Genomic DNA, 21,446 nt, shown 5'->3' with positions numbered 1-21,446 from the left:
CCTGTCTGTCCTCCTTTGCGTACCTCCCAACTGCTTCAAAATGCATATCCGCTCCTTGCCACACATGATTCTGGTAAAACACCTGTGGCAGGCTTTCCAACATCTACCCGACCTCACGTCGCGAGACCGCGTCTGTCCCACTTACTAGACTCGCAGATGTAGGCACGGCACCCCGGCATTGCATGCGGTGAAGGCAAATTAATCTACGCTGCGCAACCTCAAGCACAGAAACTTGCTTTTGCCGCGCGATTTGACCATTTCTATGCGTTTCAATTTGCATACGTACTGCGATGCTGGCTAGCCGTGCCCTTGCCTTCGTTAGCTGAGCCACAGTTGTGTGGCATGACGTCTGACTTGCGAGCGGTCTCGGCGGGCGGTGCTGTGGCTGCAAAGCTAGAACGCAAGCGGGCCACTAAAATTGGTCGGAATAGCGCGTTGAAATGAAAAAGGGCAGTTTTCGAACGCACGTCGCCATTGAGATTCAATCTAAAAAATTAGCACTCATCATGCAACCAATCGCCAACACGTTCACCACCAACCATCTACAGTTCGTCATGGCGTCGATGCCGATAATTAAAGTGGGGCAAATCGGAGGAACATCCGTGCAGACCGGAGCCCGGCGCTTGCATGTTCCGGCCCAGAATTTTGCCAGCCAAAAACTGTGGCTCTTCCCACTTTGGTCTTCCAGCCATTTTTCTGCCGCTTTTCTGCCAGAGGGTCCCCCACCGCCAAAAAATATCGAGCCTCAGAAAAAAAAAGTCCACACTGCTTGGTGCCCGTTTACATAGACGACGACTGCCATACTATACAGCTTACCATGGCTCCCTCAAAAGAAGTAGCCGCTGCCGGCTCCAAAGACATTGTCACTATCAGTCACGAGCAGGTAATTAGCCACAATCCTAATTTCATTACGGAAAATCTCTGGCAGACAGCAATGCTAACAATGCGATGCAGAGTCTCAAGGCTTCCAAGGCTCTTCTTGCGCACATCAAAAAGGCTGCCAAGGAGTCCGCTGAGGACCCCTCGGCCAAGAAGAACCTGCTTGCCAACGACGATGGAGATGACACGGCCGATACGCCCGTCTGGCTGACTCTGACGACCAAGCGACACATTGCCGACAAGTCCAAGCTGCACCCGGGCAAGATTGTGCTCCCGCACCGCCTCAACGCCGACGACAAGAGCCTGTCGGTGTGCCTCATCACTGCCGACCCTCAGCGCGCTTACAAGAACATTGTTGCGAGCGATGACTTCCCCGCGGACCTGCGCAAGCGCATCGGCCGCGTCATTGACGTGACCAAGCTCAAGGCCAAGTACTCGCAGTACGAGGCTCAGCGCAAGCTCTTCTCGGAGCACGACGTGTTCCTGGGTGACGACCGCATCATCAACCGTCTGCCCAAGATCCTCGGCAAGACCTTTTACAAGACCACCACCAAGCGGCCCGTCCCGGTGGACCTGCAGGCCAAGGTGCCCAAGGTCGACGGCAAGCGCGCCAAGCGGACCAGGAAGAGCGGCAGCGACAAGGAGGTCAACGCCGGCACCCCCGCGCAGATTGCCAAGGAGGTTGAAAAGGCCGTCGGCGCCGCGCTCGTCAGCCTGGGCCCGACGACCAACACGGCGGTGCGCATCGGCTACGCCAGCTGGACCGCGGACCAGATTGCCGACAACGTCGACGCCGCGGCCGCCGCGCTCGTCGAGAAGTGGGTGCCGCAAAAGTGGCGCAACGTCAAGAGCCTCTACATCAAGGGCCCCGAGACGGCCGCCCTTCCCATCTGGCTGACGGACGAGCTGTGGATCGACGACCAGGACGTCGTCGCCGACACCGAGGAGACCAAGGCCAACACGAGCAAGAAGCGCAAGGCGCTGGCCGGCGAGGAGCCCGCGGCCCAGGCGGCGTCCCCCGCGGCCAAGAAGACCAAGAAGGCGGACGCTGGCAAGCACAAGCCGACGAGCGACGATGTCAAGCTCGACAATCAGATTGCGGAGCGCAAGTCGAAGCTGCGTAGCGCCAAGGCCAAGGCCAGCAAGGCGATGGATTGAAGTGCGGTGCACATGTGTGAGCGAATATTATTTCGAAAGACTTGATAATCTGCATGAATATAAAAGGAGGCAAGATGAGGGAAGCAGCAGGGGTCATGTGTACATGTCACGACGTTTATTTGATCTGTCTTGTCGTTGAATTCTGTGGCATCCGGCGTTTGGGGGCGTTTTTGCATTAGATGGTATCTGCAGGAAAATACAAAAGCACATGATCATTAGCGAGTCGTTTTGGTCATGCTGTCGAAAGGGAAAAAAAGTGTGAATAAAAGTGTCTAACTCCTAACGCCTATACGCTAATTCCCATGAAATCAATGATGTTGATACAGTCATTGTGCGATCCTAGCTCTGGTGTCTGGATCTTATCAATCCGCCACATGATACAACGCGATGCTGCTAATAAACAGAAAGAGGTAGGGTGAATTGGTTTGGTTTTACAGCTCCAGGTTGGCGTAGTTCTTCTGGCCGTAGACCTTGGGCTGCTCGTTTCGATGCGACGGAAACTTGCGCTTCCAGGACCCGAAGAAGTCTCGCATGGTCTCGTTGAGGACCTTTTCCGGAATCTGCATGTGGTCCGCGGTGATGGAGCGAAAGACCAGCGCGCCCTTGTCGTCGAGCTCGCGGAGTCCCAGCCAGTCCTCCTTGTAGATCTGGCGCTTGCGCAGCGGCACGCTCTCCTGCGTCTCGGCGCTGACCTCGCCGAACCACGACGACTCGCGGGGGTGGACCATGGTGTCGTCCTCGAAGAGGAACATGACAAACTTTTTCAGGCTGGCCAGGTTCTTCTTGTAGTCGTGATTCCTGGCCGGGCGCTCGTTGTTGATGTCGGCGAGGAACTGCGAGCCCTCGAGGTAGGCCGGCAGGTCGGCCGGGTCGCGAAAGTACTGGGCGGGGACCAGGCGGCTCTGCACGAAGCTGCTCCAGGTGTTGAAGCGCAGCAGGGCCATGGCGCCGCGGCAGAGAAAGTCCGAGGCGCCGCACTCGCGAAACTCGGCGATGCCGTTGTGCTGGCTGCCAAAGGTGACGAGGCTGCGGACCTGGGGCCGGTTGCAGCGCTGGACGTAGGCGCGCAGGAACTGGCCGCCCTGGGAGAAGCCGAGGGCGTCGACGGCGGGCGCGGTGGAGAGGATCGGGTGGGCGGCGAGCTGCGCGCAGACGGCGTCGACCTGGGCCGAGACGTTGCCGAAAAAGGTGGCGGAGCGGTCGGCGCTGGCGTCGTCGCCGGCGACGGAGATGCTGTGCACAAAGGTGCCCGGGTGGACGGCGTCGGCGAGGGCGGCGACGGCCTGGATGCCCTCGCCGGAGAAGCTGTCGCCGAGGCCGTGCCAGATGACGACGGGGAGGGGTGTGTCGTCGGAAGAGGAGCTGCTGCTGCTGCTGCTGGAGGCTGCGGCAGCGAGGCCGGCTGTGATGGCGAGGGCGCGCAGCAGGGCGGTAGCGGCGAGCGCCATCTTGGTGTGTGTGTGGTGTGGTGTGGTGTGGTGTTTTGCTGTAGCTAGGTGGGCAACAGCTGGTTAGGTCCGGTCGTGGGAGAAGAGGAGCAGCACGACGCAACGACAGGAAGGAGGAGGGGATGAAAAGAAAGGATGAAATGCGTGTGGCATGGGTTGCGGAGCAAAGATATAACTAGTTGACAATATTTTGGGTGCGGCTGCAGCTCCGACTTTGTGCTGGCGGCGAGAGTAAGTCAAGCGTCGCAAACAGCTGGGCTGAGCTTGGGGGCCGCTGGGCTGCTGGGCTGCTGCATGCAAGCAAGGGTCGCGGCGAGTCGAGATGTTGGAGCGGCCCCACGTGCATCAGTCTGGGACGGTCCATTTTGTCTCGCTTCCCCGCTCTGGCCCTGTAGGATGTGGCCCTGTGCCTGCTACAGGCCTACCTGGCTCGGAGGCAGCCTGTTTTGAACGTGTTTGGAAGCGCCCACAGGGCCTCGATTACAATTTACAGGGCTTATTGCCGCTAAGCCTATTTATCCGTACCTTGCCTGGCAAGAAAGGAAGCATTATTGCCTACCTACCTACCTATTTATTTAATTGAAAGACCCTGGCGTAACGCTATCGACTGCAGCTCATCACCGCCCAGATAAATTCTCTCACCTGTCCAATCCTGCAGCTCCGTCAGCACACGCACCAAGCAACCTCGGGGTCGGGCAATCTTTTTCGCTCACGCTACCCATTGCTGGATTCGACGAGCGACAGACGGGTGGGCTGTTGCTCTCTTTCCATCTCCTCCACCCGCGCCGCCGCAGCAGCGGAACAAAACTTGCGGTCCTCGCTCTTATCCCCGAGACGATCGCTGCCAAATGGAACAAGGCACGCACCTTCCGCTAACGGCGCATGACGGCATCTATTACTTAGTTATCACCCTTGCTGCAGCACGTCAACAAGCTAACTGGCAGTTGCCAGTAGATCCTTGGCAGCAGGTTTCCGCAATGTTTAGAAATGGCGCCCACCAATGCTCCCAGCCGCTGCAAAAGCCGATGCGCTAGGGGCTTGGTATGCGCGCCGCTTTCGCAGTTTGGCAGTGTGGCAGTCAAAATAAGCTTGCTGTCGGTCCGTCTTCACACGCCTCCCAAACACCTGCCAAGCTTGGTGGCTTTTGCCTATTGCAAACTTAGACATTGCGATGCGCCGCTGGCTCCTTGGGAGGTGACGCGGCCGCTGATCCATCATGGCGATGAATAATTGGATCGGTCCATTATGGACCTTTAATTCCGAAACGGCTTAATCAGGAGAATCATGGAGAACAAATCGGCCGTCACGGTGACAGCCTGGGCGTGTTGATGGCTTGGTGCCATGAGCTTGCAGCTTCGTTGACTGTCAAGGGTAGCGTAGAGGGCGGCCGTACGACTCCGCCGCACGCACGCGACATGAAGCCAACTTTATCCATGCCAAGACGGCCAAGAGTGAGGCCGCCAACCAACGCAAACCTGCAGCTGAATTGAGCCATCTCTTCAGAAATGTGTTTGGCAATTGTGCCATTTGTGATGAACAATGCTCAAGCACAAGCGATAGGGTAAGTAGGCTACTTGCATGCCCAGCAACACGACGATGACCACAACTTGCGGTCATCACAAAGCCACATGCACTTTCGGCAGCGTGTAAAATTCAGCTCCAGAAAATTCAGTTGCAGTAATTTGTAAGCGTAGTCTATTTGGGTATCTGATGAGTCTACGTTCGTGTCTTTCTGGTTTACACTCCCCCCTCCTAAGCCGAATGGCTGCTTGCCCGTGAGCGTCGCAGCAGTATGCCCGACGACATGCTGTTGTGCGACTGGAAGCTGCGAATCGACGCGCTGTCGCACATCACCACCTCTTGCAGGCTGTACGCCTCCGGCAGAGCGTCCGCGTCCTCTGGCGCGGCGGTCCGCACAAAGCACAGCGCAAACGCCGTCACGGCCAGGTAGAACGTCATGGCCGCGTACGGCAGCCCAATCATGACGCCGCCCAGCCGCATGCCCAGCGAGAACAGGAATGCCAGCGTCGGCGCCGCGACGAGCATGCCGACGGTGGTGATGATGCCAATGACGGTCTGCAGCTTGGCCGTGTTGTCGGGCGTCGTGTGCGCCGTGGCCAGCGACCGGCACAGCGACGAGAGGCCGCCGCCGAGCGTCTTGACGATGAGCCCCGCGACGACGACGCCGATGCTCGACCCGGCCGCCAGCAGCGCGAAGCCAATCACCAGCGCAAAGGCCGACGCCTGCGCCAGGATCTTGTCCTTGTCGCGGACGGACAGCGACCGGACGAGCGCGCCCGACGTGAGCAGCCGCGACAGGCCGGGGATGGCGACGGCGATGACGAGGATGTTGACGACCGTCTTGACGGACAGCAGGTAGCCGACCGACGCCATGGACCACCCGAAGCGCTTGCTGACATACTGCACAAACAGCGTCGACGTGGCCATGCCGACGGGCACCGGGCACAGAAAGGCAAAGAGCACCAGGCACAGCGACGGCTGCCGCAGCATCCGCGCCGCCGTGGCCAGCTGGTCCCGGAGCTCGCGCGCGTGGGACCCGACGGCGGCGAGGGGCGAGCCGTCGTCGTACATGTCCGAGTCGGGGCTGCGCTTCCGCGGCGGCAGCGTCTCGGGGATGAAGACCATGGTGCCCGCGGCGAGCGCAATGACGACGAGGCTCAGGCCGATGGGGAGCCAGGGCGACGATAGCATGAGGCGGGACGCGAGCAGCAGGCCCACCAAGTCGCCCATGGTGCCGCCTACCAGCAGGGACAAGAAGGCATTGACTCTGCAAAAGGTGCTTGGTTCAGTTGCATGTCGTGGTGGAGGGTAGCTTGTCGGGGGGGCTTACCGGCTGGCTTCGTCGGCCACGTCGGAGATGATGGAGTACATGGTCGACACGAGCACCGTGCCTCCGCCGCCTGCGAGGACAAGCAGCGGCGAGGCGAGGAGCAGGTTGATGGAGACGGCTTGGCCCATGGCGAGGACACCCCAGCCATAGACGGACTGGAGAATGACGCCGAGAAGAGATAGTCGCAGGACAGTCTTGCGGCCATTGCTACATCTCCGTTAGTTCCCTTATTATTCTTTATTTCGTGTGTTCTGGATTCGAGAAAGCCATACCGGTCTGCGTATATACCATACGGGAAAGCGACAAGCAGCTCTGCACATCTCGTATTAGTTGGTCCGCACAAAATTCACCAATCAGTCCAGACAGGATTCGTACCCAGCGTCCCTTGGATCATGGAGATCCAGCCATTCAGAAAGACCATCCGCGACTGCACCTCGTCCACCTTGCACATGGCCTCGTCAATGTCCGCCGGCGGGCTGCTCTGCTCGTCGTAGTAGCTCCGGCAGATGTGGTCCTCGATGAGCCGCGTCGTCGGCACGTCGCTGACGGCGCCCGAGACGGAGAGGAGAAACGAAAAGAGGGCAATGACGAAGCAGATGGAGCGCACGCTCCGGGCCTGCAGAAAGGAGCCGGAAATGGGTGCGCGCTGGTGGCGCTGGGCCTCGTCGCCGAGCAGCAGCGGTGTTGTCTCTTCCATCTCCATTCTGTGTGAGTTGTGCAGCTGGCTTGGGATAGGTCCTCAAAGATCTGGCACGACAATGGGGGATACCCCCCTGGTATTAAATCATGGTTCCTTTGATATACACATTATTCAGTTTGACAGGCATGTTTTCTACGTATGTTTCTGATTATTGCCCTTGCAACGGCCCTAGGATTTCAAGAGACGCGTCAGAGAGCCTCGCGTCTAAGTCCACAGGGCTGCGTAATGCCCCAGGCCCACCGTCGTCGGCAAACATGGTTTGGGCAGGGCTGGAGAAGGGCCGCAGGGCGGGCAAGGTTCGTTTAGCTTATTACTGCTTCGGTCATTTCCCCATTTTCTTGCTTCCCCCAGCTGCTTGAAATCATACGGTTGGAGAGGATCTGACACTATCAAAGAGAGCAAGTTCCGTTGCGGGTACCTGAGCCGCCGCTCGTAGGGCTGCGACACACGTACGTACGTGTACACGCAAAATTCCTAGCACGTCTTCCGAAACAGGAAATGAGCTTTGCTTATGCTGTCCTGGAAAAGTCGTCTCATATTACGTATGGTGCTTTTTTTGAGTGGTTTCAAAGGTACAACTGCCGTTTCTGGCGAAACTTGGTAACCTCCCATGGCCCGTTGTGCAACGGTGGCGCGCCGAATGCTTCGACACTTTGCGCAGGGCTGGGGCCGGAAGGCTGGCCAGAGTTACTTTACACCCCGTCTTCGATGACTTCTTCATCTGGAGCTCCATTGGGCGAGCGTGCGAACATTGTCAAAAATGCAAACGAGTCGCTCAATTCACGTCGTCAATGGCACCAGACAATGTAGTTTCTACAGTGTAAACATTACACTGTGAAGGCTGCCAATGCGGCCCTGGTTTACCAGGCACACACAGAGTTTCAGCTGAGCACTTGCCTCGCTCGTATCGCTCGCGTTTGACGAAACTTCAAACTCTACACCTGCAAACGTTCGCCAAAACACACACACAGACAGACGCGGAAAAATGTCGCAATTATTCAGCTTTTCCGTGCCCGACCTCGGGCGGCACCGTACCGCCACTATCGCCGCCGTCGCGCTTCTGCCCGTCATTCTACCCAGCGTCTACGTCGTATACTTGAACTGGGCCGTCCAGCGCACCACGACATGTTCCTCCGGGCAGCTGTCCCAGCCCACCACCACCATCACCACCACCTCCGCCTCTTCCTCCTCATCTCGCGCGCCGCCCAGCACGCCCAAGAGCATTCCCAAGGACGTCCTCGCGCGCCCCGAGGACTGGGTCGTCTGCTACGAGCGCGTAGTCTCGCGGCCCATCCCCGCCGCCACCCTCGTGCACAAGCTGGTCCGCGGCAGCGAAGCCTCCTCGCCGTCGCCGCTATTCACAACCTATCTGCGCGCCACGTTTCGGGCCTTTAGCTGGACCCCGCAGGCGTTTCTAATCCGGGGCATGCTCGCCGAGCCCGAGCGCAAGGCGACCTTTGGCGGCGCGCACATGGACACCCTGAGCTTTGCCGACGGCGACGTGGTGGATGGCGTGTACAAGGTCACGAGCTACGAGCAGGGCAGGGGCAGGAGCGCAGAGGTGGTTGAGCTGAGCATCGACATGCCGCGCTCGTACAAGGGGCCGCCGGTGCGGGGGCTGATCCTGTCGGCGCTGGAGGAGGAGCAGCACGGAGCGGTGGTGCGGTTCGTGAATGAGACGTGGCTGTGGCGGAAGAGGGACGAGAAGCCGACGCTGCTCGAGAGTGGTCTCGGGAAGTGGTTTCATAGCTTGCTGGCGGGGTGGCTGGTGATCAAGGGCCTGGGAGCTGTTACGCGCAAGTGAATCGGGTAGCGGTGCGTAAATCGTCAATACAACTCTACTCTGGTTTTCTTTTCTTGGTTCAAGAACCACTATGCCTTCTACTAGGACGTTATCGTCGTCTGGAAATGTCCAACTTTTTCTCATCACACCACGATTCGTTTACAGCAGAGCACCGGCGCACATGGCAACCACGAGAATGACGAGGCTGCTGCTCGCGGATGAGGCAGCAGCCGCATTCTTAGGCTTGCTCGTCTGGCTCGGGCTAGCGCTGCTCTTGTCGCCTGAGCCGCTGCTGGAGCCAGATGTCGAGCCTGATCCCGAACCGGAGCCCGCGTCTGAGCTGGAGCCGGAGCCCGATCCGCTTCCCGAGTCACTAAACTTGCCCGCCGCGGTAATCGTGTACACCTTCCCGTCGACGCCATTGGTGTAAGAAAAGACACTGCCCGAGGCCGGTGCGGCGACGGTCCCCGCGACGTTGCTGAGGGTGGCCGTGCCTGTGGTGAGCTTGTCCGCGGGCTTGAGGTACGTGCTGACGCCGTCGAGGTTGAAGCCGAGATCCTTGGCGCAGTCGTACGTATCGAGGTACTTGCCGCAGTCGGAGAACTGAGTGTCGGCGGCGGACTCCAGCGTGCCGATGTTGCTCAGGCCGAGAAGCTTGGGGTCTGTATTCGGGCATATGTCGAAGAAGCTTCCGGCGTCCAAGACGTTAGTAATCTCTTTGTTTGCTTGTTCATTCCTTCACCTGCTCCAGAAAGCAGCTTTGACAAGAACGCACCTGGAATAGGCCCCGCTGACTAGGCAGCAATTGCAGCCCTGGATGGCCTGCACGTTGGCGTTGGCGTCGCCCGAGGTCTGCTTGGTTGCGCACTGTGCCCCCTGCTGTGTGGCGCCGACGAACGCAGAGTAGACCTTGCCCAGGTTGCACGAGCAGGCCGCCGGAGCATTGTTGGGCGCGGGGAAGTACGGCACGGGCTGCTTGGCGACGGCACAGGAGCGAAAGTACTGGACCATGTACTCCTGGTACTGGCAGCCCCAGACCTGGTTCCAGCAGTGGGCGGCGTAGCAGTTGAAGTTGTCGACGGCGTCCTGGCACCCGCAGGCGAGCAGCTCCGTCCCGCTCCCGTCCCTCTTCGCCTGGCCAACGCAGACGCTTGTCTTCTTGGTGGCGGCGTTCTGGCACGTCTCAAAGCCCGAGGCGTCGACGCAGCCGTCCTTGGTGAGGGTCACGGTTGCGGCGACGAAGACGGCGCCAACGGCGAGGGCGGTGTAGATGGAGGCGCGCATGGCGGGCAATGGCTTCGACCAGGCTGGTGGTTGGAGGAGCACGGATACAATTAAGCTACGAGGTAGAAACAGTAGCATCTACGAATTTATAATAGCCTTGTTCATCAATGCAGCCCCGAGAAGAAGCTGCCGTGCGAGCCGGTTCCGTTGCAAGGTGCCTTGTTAGGACATTGAGCGTTGAGCAGCGCCACTTGAACGCAAAGTCGGAACCCCGTTTTGGTTTGGCGATTCAGTGAAATACAGCGCCAGTGAGCCTGGTTTGATTGAAGGGGTCTATGGCAGGGTCTCAGCCGTAGGAGTAGGACCTTTGAGGACAGACGAGTGGCGTGGGCGATTTGCCCGACCCGCGAGGCCCAGCTGGATTGGGCGTCGTCGCGAGATTCTGGCAGCGGGACTTTTTCCAGTTTGTCAATTCCGACGGTGTCAGCCCAGCGGTGGAATAAGTTCCGCGAGTAGAGGTGGTTATTTGCAGTCAAGTTCAAAGTGTCAAGTTCTTCTTTTATATGAGTGCTGCCACGTCGAGAGCCAAGAGGGTAGTTTGAAGTTGGTCGCTGCATGGGTAGGCTTCTTATTAGTGTGGTTGCCAAGTCGAGGCGCTGATTGGCAGATGCAAGCTAGCCGGGTGCCGTCTTGGCATGAGTTGCGGTCTGTCGTTGAACGTCAAGGCTGGAGTAGACTAGTGACATGGAAAATGGGGATGGTTGCGGTTTGTCTGCTTCTAAGAATGCCTCGCTGTTGACAATTGGATCTGACAGGATACTGCAGAATGTTACAGAGGCTGTGGCGAGGCTGTGGCGAAACCTTGGAGTCGCCAATGTGCCGCTGGTGAAATAAATAGTGGTACATGGGGCGATGTCAACGTCACTCGCCAACAATGCTTGCAGATGTTGTCAGTTTGTGAGCCTGCGGCGGATGACGAGTCGATGAAAGAAGCTTTTTGTGTTGGGACCTGTTCAAGCCTGCGAAAACACTCGTTAACTGCAGCAAATGTGCTTCCAATAGCACTTCGTAGTTCTTGAGTAAGTAGCTCTTGGACCCCGAAGCAGAGGGTGGAGAAAACGAATCGTTGACATGCCGCTGTTGGGGGTCGGGTAGGGCGAGCGAGTGTTGACTAGAGATGAAGATTAAATAAAGCAAGGACTTTGGAAGTCAATTTTTTCCCCGACTTCCATTTCGCAAAATATGTGTACGGCAACCATTGTCAGCACCGATGGCCGCTGTTTGCGAATACTCATTTCGTTTGCAGGGTAGCGAGACAAGACCAAATGCGTACGTAGGCGTCACGTGGAGATGAGCCTGCCAAGAGCGCCGCTGACGGGTATCGGCACACTTGAAAGCGTGCTCAGCCGCCAAAAGACCGCTAAAAATGCCTGTGACGAGCACTGCTGGAGGCCCCCCCGACCAAGCCAATCAGTAGTAGAGTTGCTGGTTGCAAGATAGCCCATCGTCGTGGCCTAGCCGTCTTTGAGGATTTTTAGGGTTGATTTACTGGTAGCCAGCTGACGAGGCCCGTCTCCCTCAGCCCCAGTCGCCCAGGCACAGTGCAACAGCGGGCTGCGGTGCGCTGTTTGCCCCGAAAGACGCCCTGCTGTGCCGCGCTGAACACCCTGAGCTCCCCTGTAGCACAGCGTCACATCACCGGGGGAGGCCTTGTTTGCGCCTTACACGACACTAATGAAAAGAGCAGACGGCAGCCATTGAGACGCCGGTGCGGCTAAAGCAATAGATCAGTCCAAAGCCGCATCCTGGTCTTTTTCTCCTTAATCACGCTGAATTCTTCTTGGGCCGGTAAAACATTTAATGATAAACCCCGCCCAAAAAGCCCGCTGCGGCGTCTGACAAGCCGTTCTCACTCAGGGAGTCAGGGGCAGGCAGTCCCCCATCCGTCCCGCTTTTAATCTGAGATGTACTAGATTGATTGGTCCAGCACGGCACATCCGACCTCTTTCAATTGTTTTTTGCTGGGCCTCTTGTTCTCTTTCCTACCGACTCGATTCTTGCGTGCCGAAACCTCTGTCTCTTATTTTATCTCTCTGGGTTAACTTTCGACTCCAGCATCGTTACCGCGACGAACTTATTACAGCATACGACTGGCTGCCATTTCCTGCCACGAAGCCTAGCTCACCCTAGCCTAGTCGTCCCCAGCAGCCTACTGGTACTAACAGTAGGTGGTCCCTGAGCCGGGTTCCTCTCGTTGCTACCGTGGATATATAACGTAAGGCTGCTAAAACGACGCCTTTTTTCCCTCCCCGATCTTCCACCCCAGCCAACACCACGTCCCGCGGCCGCACCACCTCACGTCTTCCTCCCCCCCTCTTGCCGAACTCGCCTTCTCGCATTACCGGACACGCTCGCCAGCAAGCAAATCCTCGACAACGCGTCATGGCTTGGCTGTCCCAGATGTTCGGCGGCAACGCCCGGCAGCCCAGATACGAGTCTGTTCCCGACGAGGAAGCCGGCGACTCCTCGCGCTCGAGACCCTATCGTCGCCGCTCCCGGACGCGCCTCCTGCTCCCTCGACAGCGCAAGGCCGCCGCTCTACTCCTCTTTATCGACGTTCTCATCGTCGTCACCCTCGTAGTCGTCCTCGAACCCCTCATCACCCTTCTGCGCCGCAACGACGACCTCTTCACCCCGAAGCTCAATCTCCACGGCGTCGCCGCCGCCCCAGACTTGCCTGGCGTCAAGCACAAGATTCCGCGCATCCTCCATCAGACGACCCCAAACGATACCATTCCCGACAAGTGGGTAGAGTCGCAGCGCAGCTGCAAGGAGGTGTACAAGGACTATGAGTACATGGTGAGCAGATGACCCCTAACCGCTTGTCGCGCGACATCTTGTCCCGCTGGCCAGGATTCGAACACAGTCGCTAACATACCTCCAGCTCTGGACCGACAAGGGCGCCGAGGACTTCCTCGCCAAGGAATACTCGTGGTTCGTCGACTCCTGGAACAACTACGCGTTCCCCATTCAACGCGCCGACGCCATCCGATACTTTGTCCTCCACTTCTATGGCGGCATCTACCTCGACATGGACACGCAGTGCAACCAGACCTTCCCTATGCAGGAAGTCGAAAATGACTCGTCTGACGACATTGCCGTATTTAAATCCACCACACCGACCGGCGTCACCAACGACCTCATGATCGCTTCGAAGAACCACCCAGCTTTTACCATGGCCGTTTCCCAGCTTCCTTACTACTACGCCTGGACGCGCCCCTGGGCTGAGTACGGCCCTTACATCAACATTATGCTCTCCTCAGGCCCCCTCTTCCTATCGCTCGTTGTCAAGGACTATCTGCTCCAGCTTCCTATCCCCTCGCCCACCGTTCAGGTTATTTCACCCCCCAATCTGGATGGCTACATTGAGGATCTCGAAAGCAGCACTTGGCACCGCGCCGACGCCCAGACCCTCATGTGGCTCGGCACTCGCCCCTGGACCTGGTTCACTATGGGCGCCATCGGTACCTTTTTCGGCCTCTGCATCGTCAACTACCTCCTTCTGGCCTCTTATGGCTTCTTTGCCCGCAGAGTCTTGAATCTCTCGGCCAGGCTAAAGGAAGCCAAGGTGGCATAGGCAACGACATGTTACGAGAAAGAGAAGAAACAAAACTGCATCAACTTCCTAAGGAAATGGCGTTTCAAGTGTATAACGGTTTATATATAATAATAATGTCGAGTAAATAGCTTTCAGCGCAATACAATTCATGATACGCCAAACGGCGCATGACTACCTGTTCTTTCTCGCAACCTTCGATTAACATGCGCTAAAGACGTGCTACGACAGGAGCACGTCAAAATGTCTGAGAAGGATAGAATGTCTACAGTCGTCCGCCCCAATCTCTCTGGAAATGCGCCACGACTGGCCGGAACACTTCATTTAACTGCCAACAGCAACGAATCAACACGGCTGCTAACTGTGCCTCGGGTTCAACACGTGCCTTCAGACCCTCGCGTGGTAGCCAATACAAACAAGTGAGCAACATGCCAAGTACATGTACCTTCCCGCGCATCTCGCCTTCTTACTCTCTCTCAATCTACTCTTGTCCACAGATTTGATACATCATCCTTTGTGTGTTCCACATCTGCCAGCCTACTACATCTCCTATTTGCCCTCAGATTGGGGCTTTCCTTCCCACCCAACTTATTCGTGCAAATCAAGCCACCAAGCTCAAGGGATTTCACAACTTTTGCACTTTTTCTATGAGGGAGTGGCGTCGCTGCCAGCTGCTCGGGCTATCACTAGGGCGGCGACAGGGACGACGTCTGGTGCTGCTACATTTGGCGAGATGGCACGCGACCTGTCTCACCCCTACGCGTGGCGATGAATTTGACGGCTTGGGGCGACTGAACCGACAAACCAAGTTTCCGTTCCCCGGATAAAAGTGACAAGGGGACCTTTCCGCACCAAACAGCATGCGGCACATTTCCAGAGCACCTCCAAGGTAATGAGATGTTACTGTCGGGTTATCGCGCCTTGAATCCTATCCTAGACGTACCACTACATAGGTGATCAAAACGGCAAATAGGCTACAACTCTAATCAGCCGTTTCGTCATTGCCGCTAAAAAAAAGTCTTCTCGCCGCCCTAGCTGAACAGAAAATGGAAGCCAAATCGGGGCTTTGCGCTACCAAACACAATCTCGTACCTATGACTGGAGCTGACCTATCCGCTATCAATTGGAATATTATATTCATGATATTTGTCAGTGCTCTGATAGCTTCCGATAAGGGAGAAAGATGTTGAATAGAAAAGCACATGGGCACGCAATTTGCGGCGAGCAAGTGGCTGTGATGACGACTTTGCAGTCACTCGCTTCTGCCATTGGACTGCAAACACGAACCAGCCTGGTCATCTTGGATCGTTCCACATACTATTTCCTCTTGTTGATTCGAGAACTTGCGCTTGTTGAGGTGCTGTATATGGATGTTGCCACTTGCTTTGGCATCATCGATGTGGTGAGATGTAGGTGCCTCAAAACGCCTCGATGGCGCAAGGACGACGAGCGATTCACGAAGTTTCGAGCACGGGTTTTTACTTACTCTTCTTGTGTTATGCTGAGCACACAGACACTTCGTGTCATTCGCGGCATTCGCTTGGTCGAATTTGGCTTCAGCTAACAGAACGATGCACGACTAGCATCAACTCCAATGTTGACTAATAGAAGAGCTGACAACATCAAACTGAAGAGATGGCTCGGTAGCTTCATGTTGAAGGTATTGCATTTTGTTATGCGATATATCATACAGTGATTGGATCATTTCACAATCGTTGATTTTAATGTTACATACTATCCTACTCCCCAGCACACCCTTACCACCCCTGCTTCCGCAGCTCATGCACGCGAGCATACGCCGCGCAGAACCCGTCCTTGAACCGGGAGCGCCAGCGCTCGCTCCTGAGGCGCTTGCGTTTCAGACCGGGCCGCTCGTGGGCCTTTTGCGAGTGGTACTTGTTCTTGACGTGCTGGTTCTTTACGAGGCGGCCGAGCATGGCCAGCGCGCTGCGGACCGTGGGCGCCGAGTTGGGCCCGGGTTGGGCAGCACGCACAAAGATGGTGCGGCCGGTAGCGGCGGCGGAGCGCACGCGCGGCCGCGTCAGGGGATCCTCCTGCTGAAGCGAGCGGCCGTAGTCAGCGGCCTTGGTCGACAGGATCGACGTCACGTCGAGCTCAAACGGCAGCGCCTTGCTGGTCGCCGAGTATGTGTGGGCGGGCGCGTTGTCGGAGGGAGATGAGGAGTGCTTTGCAGCGTTGGAAGCAGACTTGGGAGGAGGAGGAGGCGGCGGGCGGAGGATGGATTGGATGTCGGGTTTGGCGGGCGCCGGCGCGGCGGGCTCTTGAGGTTTTGACTGAATGCCGCCGATGAGAGGATTCACGCGCGGCGCAGGCTTGGGCCCGCGTCGATCGGCAAGGTTCGTGGTGCTTGTGGTGAAGCATCGAGCGGACGTTGGGCCCTGCATGGCTATCCTGCGCAGCATCGTACTGCCATGACGAATTGAGGCGGCCCTGACAGGGAAATTAGTACTGGAGCTTTGGAATCGGTGCAATGGGATTGGTGAAATTGACGTAGTACGGGGGACCTGAACATACATTTTGACGTGGCCTGAGCGGCAATGCTCTATGAATCACTTGATGCTGAGACGAATCGCAGCTGGGAGTTGATGCTCAGCGCTGGAAAACTAATCTGGCGTCGTTAGACGGAAAAAATATTGATGCGGCGCTGCCAAAAGCTGATCGGGTCGCTGGTGGGACCAATCAACGCCGCGCCGCAAACTTGGAGCTCCATCGACATCGCTTCTGCATAAGTGCCTGACAACCTTCTATTCTAGCCAGAAAAATAATCCTCTGACGCATTTCTTTTCCACACGGCTGGAGTATTGAAGGGAGAATCAGCTGGAATCTTCGCAGTTCAGTTCTGCGCAGCTGACCATCGACGCGATATGTCGTACAACCAATATGGAGGCAAGTGGTCGTCGCCGTTGCTGTGAGCCTCTAGCTAACAAGTCGCAGGCAATCCATATGGCGCACCGCCTGGATATGGAGGCTATGGTAATCAGCCTCCTGGCATGAGTGCCCCCCCGGGTCTTGGTACGTGATAATGACATCTCCATTCGGCGTGACTGCTGACAATTTGCAGGCGCTCCCCCTCCCGGTGTGCCAGCCCGCCCAGGCATGCCACCGGGCATGCAGCAAGCCAATGCACCACCAGCATCCTTCCAGCCTCCCAACCTACCCAACATTAACTTCAACGCACCTGTGATCCGACTCGGCACGACAGGACCGGCGGGCGGCAACGACCGAGGCGACGGTCCCAGACAAGGCGGCCGCCCAGGGCTCGGCATGGACAGAGGGCAGGACCAAGGACGATCGTCGAATCGCGAGATAACACAGGTTTTAATCCCACCAACGGCAGAAGAAAAGCTGCGGACGATGTTCATACACGAGATTCCGGATGGCGTGGGCGGCGATGGCATTCAAAAAATCCTCAGCGCCGTGGGACGACTAAGAAGATGGGAGGCGCTAGATAGTGTGACAGACGACCACAAAGGCGCCAAATTTGGCTTTGCGCTGTTTGAAGATGTCGAGTCGCTGCACAACGCCGCCCGTTTACTGGTTGAGGAGCAGGTTGAAGTGCCCAAGAAGAAACAGCCGATCGCGACGGAACAGCCAAAGGACGACACATTTGAAGACATTGAGAAGGTCAATCTACAAACTTCACTGGACGCCAGCACGATTAACTATCTGGAGGCGTTCCGCAGGGAGGAAGAGGAAGCCGATGCTGGTGAGGCGCACGCCCGCGCCCAGCTTAAGCAGGCGTTGAGAGACCTGTTCTACCCATTATCGGCCTCCGTATCTAAAAGCGTGGACACCATGATGGCGAATGTCGGGAATGGAGAGGCAGTAGAGGTTGTCAATATTGGCATGGCACAGGAGGACGAGCTGTCTGATATTCCTGCTGAGATCCGTGAGGTTGTGCTCAAGGAGATTGCCGCTTTCCGCGAGCGCAGCACCCAGCACGACCTGGAGCGGCTGCGCGGCGAGGAAGAGTTTGAAGAGCAAGAAAGACGGCGCATGGGAGCATCTCGACCTGTGGCGCACGATGGCTCAAATGGCACCCCTCTTGGCCCTCGCGGCGCGCCATCCGGCCCCAGAGGGCACAATGGAAGCAACGGCACCTCGTTTGTCAACGGCGGTGTGGAGAATGGCGGCATCAGCTACCGCGACGACGATACGGACGCCAGCGACGAAGAGCTCCAGCGCCGGCGCCTACACGAGGAAAAGACCGAGGCAAACAAGCTCTACAAGGAAGCGGAGCGCAAGTGGGCGAACCGCGAGCGCTCACGGCAAGCCGCGCTGGAGCGCGAACGCAACCGCGAAAGGGACGGCGAAGCCGCGCAGCAAAAACGCGCACAGGCCAGCATCGCACACGATAAGGAGTGGGACGACGAGCGGGAGAAGAGTCACAAGTCACATCCTTACTATAGAGACCACGCGGCCTGGGTGCGCAAGCGCGCAATGGACCGTGCCGACGAGGAGGCCAAGGATGAGGCCGATCGTCGCCAGGAAGGAGACGAGCAGCACCGCGCGCAGGCCCAGATGGAGCGCGCCCGTGGTATGGCCGACTCTTTCCTGGACAAGCAGGCCGAGGAGTCGGATCGCCGCGAGACCGAAGCGACGGCTGCCGCCGCCGCCACCGCCGCCGCGCCGCAGCCGTTCAAGCTGTCCCTGGGCGCGGCCGCGCAAAAGGCGCAGGCCTCGCGCGGTGCCACCCAGCGCCGCACCGTGGCCGAGGTGGAGGGCCTGCTGGACGACGAGGAGGAGCAGGCCGGCACGCGCCGCCAGCTCATCCCCATCGAGTACGATGCGAGCACCACCGGCCGCGGGAGCGCCGCCGACAGCGGCCTGACGGACGAGGAGATTTCGCAGGCGGTGCGGGCGCTCGCGCAGGAGATTCCCTCGGACAAGGCAGGCCTGTGGCGGTGGGCGGTGCAGTGGGAGTACATGGACGACGGCGTCATTGCCGACAAGCTCAAGCCGTTTGTGGAGCGCAAGATTGTGGAATACCTGGGCGTGCGCGAGGAGATGCTGGTGGACACGGTCGAGGAGCATCTGCGGAAGCACGGAACGGCGGCCGCGCTGGCCGAGGAGTTGGAGGGTGTAAGTTTCATTTTTCCCTTTCTACTCTTCTTTCCCATTTCTTCCCTTCATTTCTGTATTCCTTTCTCACCTCTCATCTTTTTTCTTTCGCTCCTCTACCATGACTTTATCTCCTGGCGGAATCGTCTTTGGTTGGGGCGGTTAGACTTGATGACTGCATCTACGGCGATCCCCCGTTTAATTCCAAGATTACTTTGCGGCTGACACAAATGCAACGACAAACAGGCACTAGACGACGAGGCCGAGGACCTGGTCAAGAAATTGTGGCGCATGGTGATCTTCTTTACCGAATCGGAAAAGAGGGGCCTCCCGGCGTAAGCAGCGATGGCATGACGACGATGCCAAGCGGTTTTCTTGAGGAATGTGCATATTCAGTTTCGTTGATGAGAAAGACACTACTTTTTTTTGGAGTCTGGCATACTGGTTGGTGGGATCTTTTGAAATGCCATCTTCCTCTGTAGAGTATGAAAAAGTTGCAAATACTGGCGAATGGGTTGGTTTTTACGAATACATTTTACTGAGCTGTTAATTGTGGCCTTGTGTTGTATTAGAGTAAGCTCGGCAATGGTGTATTACACGGCGTGCGTACATCAGCGTCCGTCCTGGCACCGGGCAGTTCTGTATTCGGAGCTATTCGAAGCTCATGTCATAACTTTTCATCATTTTTCATGGTGTATTCATTCATCATTCTTCCGCAACTTTGCATGCAGCTCCTCTCCTCTCCTCACTTCTTCTCAGAGCCCTTGGGCTCCCAGCCGGGCTCGGCCATCTCAAAGCCTTCAAACTCAAAGCCGGGGGCGACGGAGCAGCCCACGAGGGTCCAGTCGCCGAGGCTCTGGGCGTGCTGCCACTCGCCGCGCTCAATGATGACCTGCGGGCGGTGGCCGGCCCAGATGTCGGCGCCGAGGACGACGTCGCGGACGGGCTTGCCGTCGTCCCAGGAGAGGGACAGCTGCAGCGGGGCGCCGGCGTAGTAGTGCCAGACCTCGACGGCGTCGAGGACGCGGTGCCAGTGGGAGAGGCCCGACTCGCCCTCGAGCAGGTAGTAGATGTAGGTGCTGGAGGCGCGCGGCTTGTCCGAGTCGGCGGCCGTGGTCTGGGCGGCGTCGCGGTATGTCTCGACAAAGTAGCCCTTTTCGGGGTGGGGAGCCAGGTTGAGGGCGGCAATGACGTCCTTGGCGGTGCGGGAATTAGCGGCGGCCATGATGGGCGATTTGGTGAGGGGCAGCTGGGCGTTTGGTTAGACTCCTCGGTGGGATTTAAAAAAAAATTGGCAGTGGCTGACTTGTGTTCGGCAAAGAGGGGTTCCGAGATGGGTTGGAGTTATTGCTGATGAGAATGAGGACTTTGGTGCTTATGATTTTGACGTGGGTTCACGGAAAGCGAGAATCCCTGGTGAAGGAGAGAAAAGATGGCGTCGAAACGTTTGGCAGACAAGGCAACAGGTCCGGAGCTAGGCAGTCGGCAGGGGGCTACTGGCAGTTGACATCAGTAAGCTAGGCCGGGACAAGGTCAGCGTGGCTTTCTTTCACCTGATGGCTCGGGACGATTCGCTTTGGGCTGGTGGCTGCAGCCAAAAAGGGTGTACCAGTAAGATGATGAGAGGGGAAGGGAGGGGCAGGGACGGTACGGGCGTCGATCTGCTTAGTGGGGGGAGGGGAGCAAGAGCAAGCTGCTTTGTTTGATGATGCCGAACAAGGTGCGCATTGCGCGCGAGAGCCAAGGTGTACTCAGTAGGTAAAATGGACAGCACAGCACACGAGCCCAGAGGCCGGGCCAGGCCAGGGAGTCTGATTTGTGACGGTGTGAGTGGTGGCTGTCGGTGACATTGGCGCTCTCGCTATGCCGGATGTGGTGACTGAAGACGATGAGTGGACAGGAGTTGTGGTCAGTTGTCAGGGTTGCACGATGCGGCGGCGTATTGCTGACCACCCAACTTGGGACGGGGACTGCGTCGACGACGAACAGAGGGGCTGGGGTGCCGAGCTGGCGAGCCTCACGTATCGCAGCTCCAGCGCCTGGTATAGGTAGGTACCTAGCTATCTTGTCCCCACCACCAGTCTGGAGATTGAAATGGCACCCGGCTGAGCTGGTCTGGCCCCCAACTGCCAAGGAAAGAAAGGGTTGCAAAATAATCAGCCGCTTTATTGATCAAGGCCATTATCACCAGCCCTGAGAAAATCTCTCAATCTTGATCCATGAGTTGTTTGACCATGCGCGTCGTGTTTCTTTTTCATCAGCACACTCTTGGCACATGAATGTACTGGCTAAAGCGAGCGGATCACTTTGTAGCCCACATGATGCCCCCATGCCATGAGCCCCAGCATGCCTCTCCAGGCGACCGAGACATGCACTGAAATGCGGCCACTCAAACCACCCGCTCGCAGCCTTTTTAAACGCAGCAGGGGGGGCTTGGAGGAGTGGTCTCAAAGCCTGCGGGCAGGGTTGCAGTAGGTCCGATATTAACTGCAGATAAGCATGGCCAACTTCCGACGTCGAATCAAGACATGCTAAATAAAGACGGTGTTGCACAGAGACAAAAGGCTAAAGTTACCAGTCGCACTGCCGGTGGCACAGTGGTGAGCGATGTGCGTCGCAGTCATCTGCACATCGCTACGTGTCTACAAGGTAGCAGCAAAAGTAGGTAGGCAGATACTGCCTCGCCGTTTTCTCCTGTGTCCATC

At 57.4% G+C, this 21,446-nt stretch overlaps 9 protein-coding genes across 9 annotated transcripts; 4 read left to right on the top strand and 5 right to left on the bottom strand.

The window, feature by feature from the left end:
* Positions 1-817: 817 nt before the first annotated feature.
* LMH87_010077 (uncharacterized protein) lies at positions 818-2,037 on the top strand (the record flags this gene model as incomplete). The annotated part of the gene is made up of 2 exons (XM_056197177.1): positions 818-883; positions 955-2,037. 2 exons carry the CDS (start codon positions 818-820, stop codon positions 2,035-2,037), a joined length of 1,149 nt encoding a protein of 382 aa, XP_056054252.1.
* A 431-nt stretch (positions 2,038-2,468) lies between these two features.
* LMH87_010076 (uncharacterized protein) lies at positions 2,469-3,485 on the bottom strand (the record flags this gene model as incomplete). Its single annotated transcript, XM_056197176.1, has 1 exon — positions 2,469-3,485. One exon carries the CDS (start codon positions 3,483-3,485, stop codon positions 2,469-2,471), a length of 1,017 nt encoding a protein of 338 aa, XP_056054251.1.
* Positions 3,486-5,237: 1,752 nt separating this feature from the next.
* LMH87_010075 (uncharacterized protein) lies at positions 5,238-7,039 on the bottom strand (the record flags this gene model as incomplete). Its single annotated transcript, XM_056197175.1, has 4 exons — positions 5,238-6,273; positions 6,337-6,543; positions 6,609-6,648; positions 6,712-7,039. 4 exons carry the CDS (start codon positions 7,037-7,039, stop codon positions 5,238-5,240), a joined length of 1,611 nt encoding a protein of 536 aa, XP_056054250.1.
* A 982-nt stretch (positions 7,040-8,021) lies between these two features.
* On the top strand, positions 8,022-8,840 carry LMH87_010074 (uncharacterized protein; the record flags this gene model as incomplete). Its single annotated transcript, XM_056197174.1, has 1 exon — positions 8,022-8,840. One exon carries the CDS (start codon positions 8,022-8,024, stop codon positions 8,838-8,840), a length of 819 nt encoding a protein of 272 aa, XP_056054249.1.
* A 620-nt stretch (positions 8,841-9,460) lies between these two features.
* Positions 9,461-10,181, bottom strand: LMH87_010073 (uncharacterized protein; the record flags this gene model as incomplete). The annotated part of the gene is made up of 3 exons (XM_056197173.1): positions 9,461-9,507; positions 9,595-9,613; positions 9,714-10,181. 3 exons carry the CDS (start codon positions 10,179-10,181, stop codon positions 9,461-9,463), a joined length of 534 nt encoding a protein of 177 aa, XP_056054248.1.
* Positions 10,182-12,485: 2,304 nt separating this feature from the next.
* Positions 12,486-13,680, top strand: LMH87_010072 (uncharacterized protein; the record flags this gene model as incomplete). The annotated part of the gene is made up of 2 exons (XM_056197171.1): positions 12,486-12,902; positions 12,988-13,680. 2 exons carry the CDS (start codon positions 12,486-12,488, stop codon positions 13,678-13,680), a joined length of 1,110 nt encoding a protein of 369 aa, XP_056054247.1.
* A 1,736-nt stretch (positions 13,681-15,416) lies between these two features.
* LMH87_010071 (uncharacterized protein) lies at positions 15,417-16,458 on the bottom strand (the record flags this gene model as incomplete). The annotated part of the gene is made up of 3 exons (XM_056197170.1): positions 15,417-16,110; positions 16,195-16,207; positions 16,455-16,458. The coding sequence occupies 3 exons, from the start codon at positions 16,456-16,458 to the stop codon at positions 15,417-15,419; spliced, it is 711 nt and encodes a 236-aa protein (XP_056054246.1).
* An 86-nt stretch (positions 16,459-16,544) lies between these two features.
* LMH87_010070 (uncharacterized protein) lies at positions 16,545-19,080 on the top strand (the record flags this gene model as incomplete). The annotated part of the gene is made up of 4 exons (XM_056197169.1): positions 16,545-16,566; positions 16,615-16,692; positions 16,742-18,762; positions 18,988-19,080. 4 exons carry the CDS (start codon positions 16,545-16,547, stop codon positions 19,078-19,080), a joined length of 2,214 nt encoding a protein of 737 aa, XP_056054245.1.
* Positions 19,081-19,486: 406 nt separating this feature from the next.
* Positions 19,487-20,251, bottom strand: LMH87_010069 (uncharacterized protein; the record flags this gene model as incomplete). Its single annotated transcript, XM_056197168.1, has 3 exons — positions 19,487-19,990; positions 20,048-20,091; positions 20,239-20,251. The coding sequence occupies 3 exons, from the start codon at positions 20,249-20,251 to the stop codon at positions 19,487-19,489; spliced, it is 561 nt and encodes a 186-aa protein (XP_056054244.1).
* Positions 20,252-21,446: the final 1,195 nt, after the last annotated feature.

The sequence above is a fragment of the Akanthomyces muscarius genome, chromosome 5 (assembly GCF_028009165.1).
Source record: "Akanthomyces muscarius strain Ve6 chromosome 5, whole genome shotgun sequence".
Classification (NCBI taxonomy): domain Eukaryota; kingdom Fungi; phylum Ascomycota; class Sordariomycetes; order Hypocreales; family Cordycipitaceae; genus Akanthomyces; species Akanthomyces muscarius.
The sequence above is the reverse complement of the archived record's forward strand: the minus strand, read 5'-3'. Positions and strand labels throughout refer to the sequence as shown.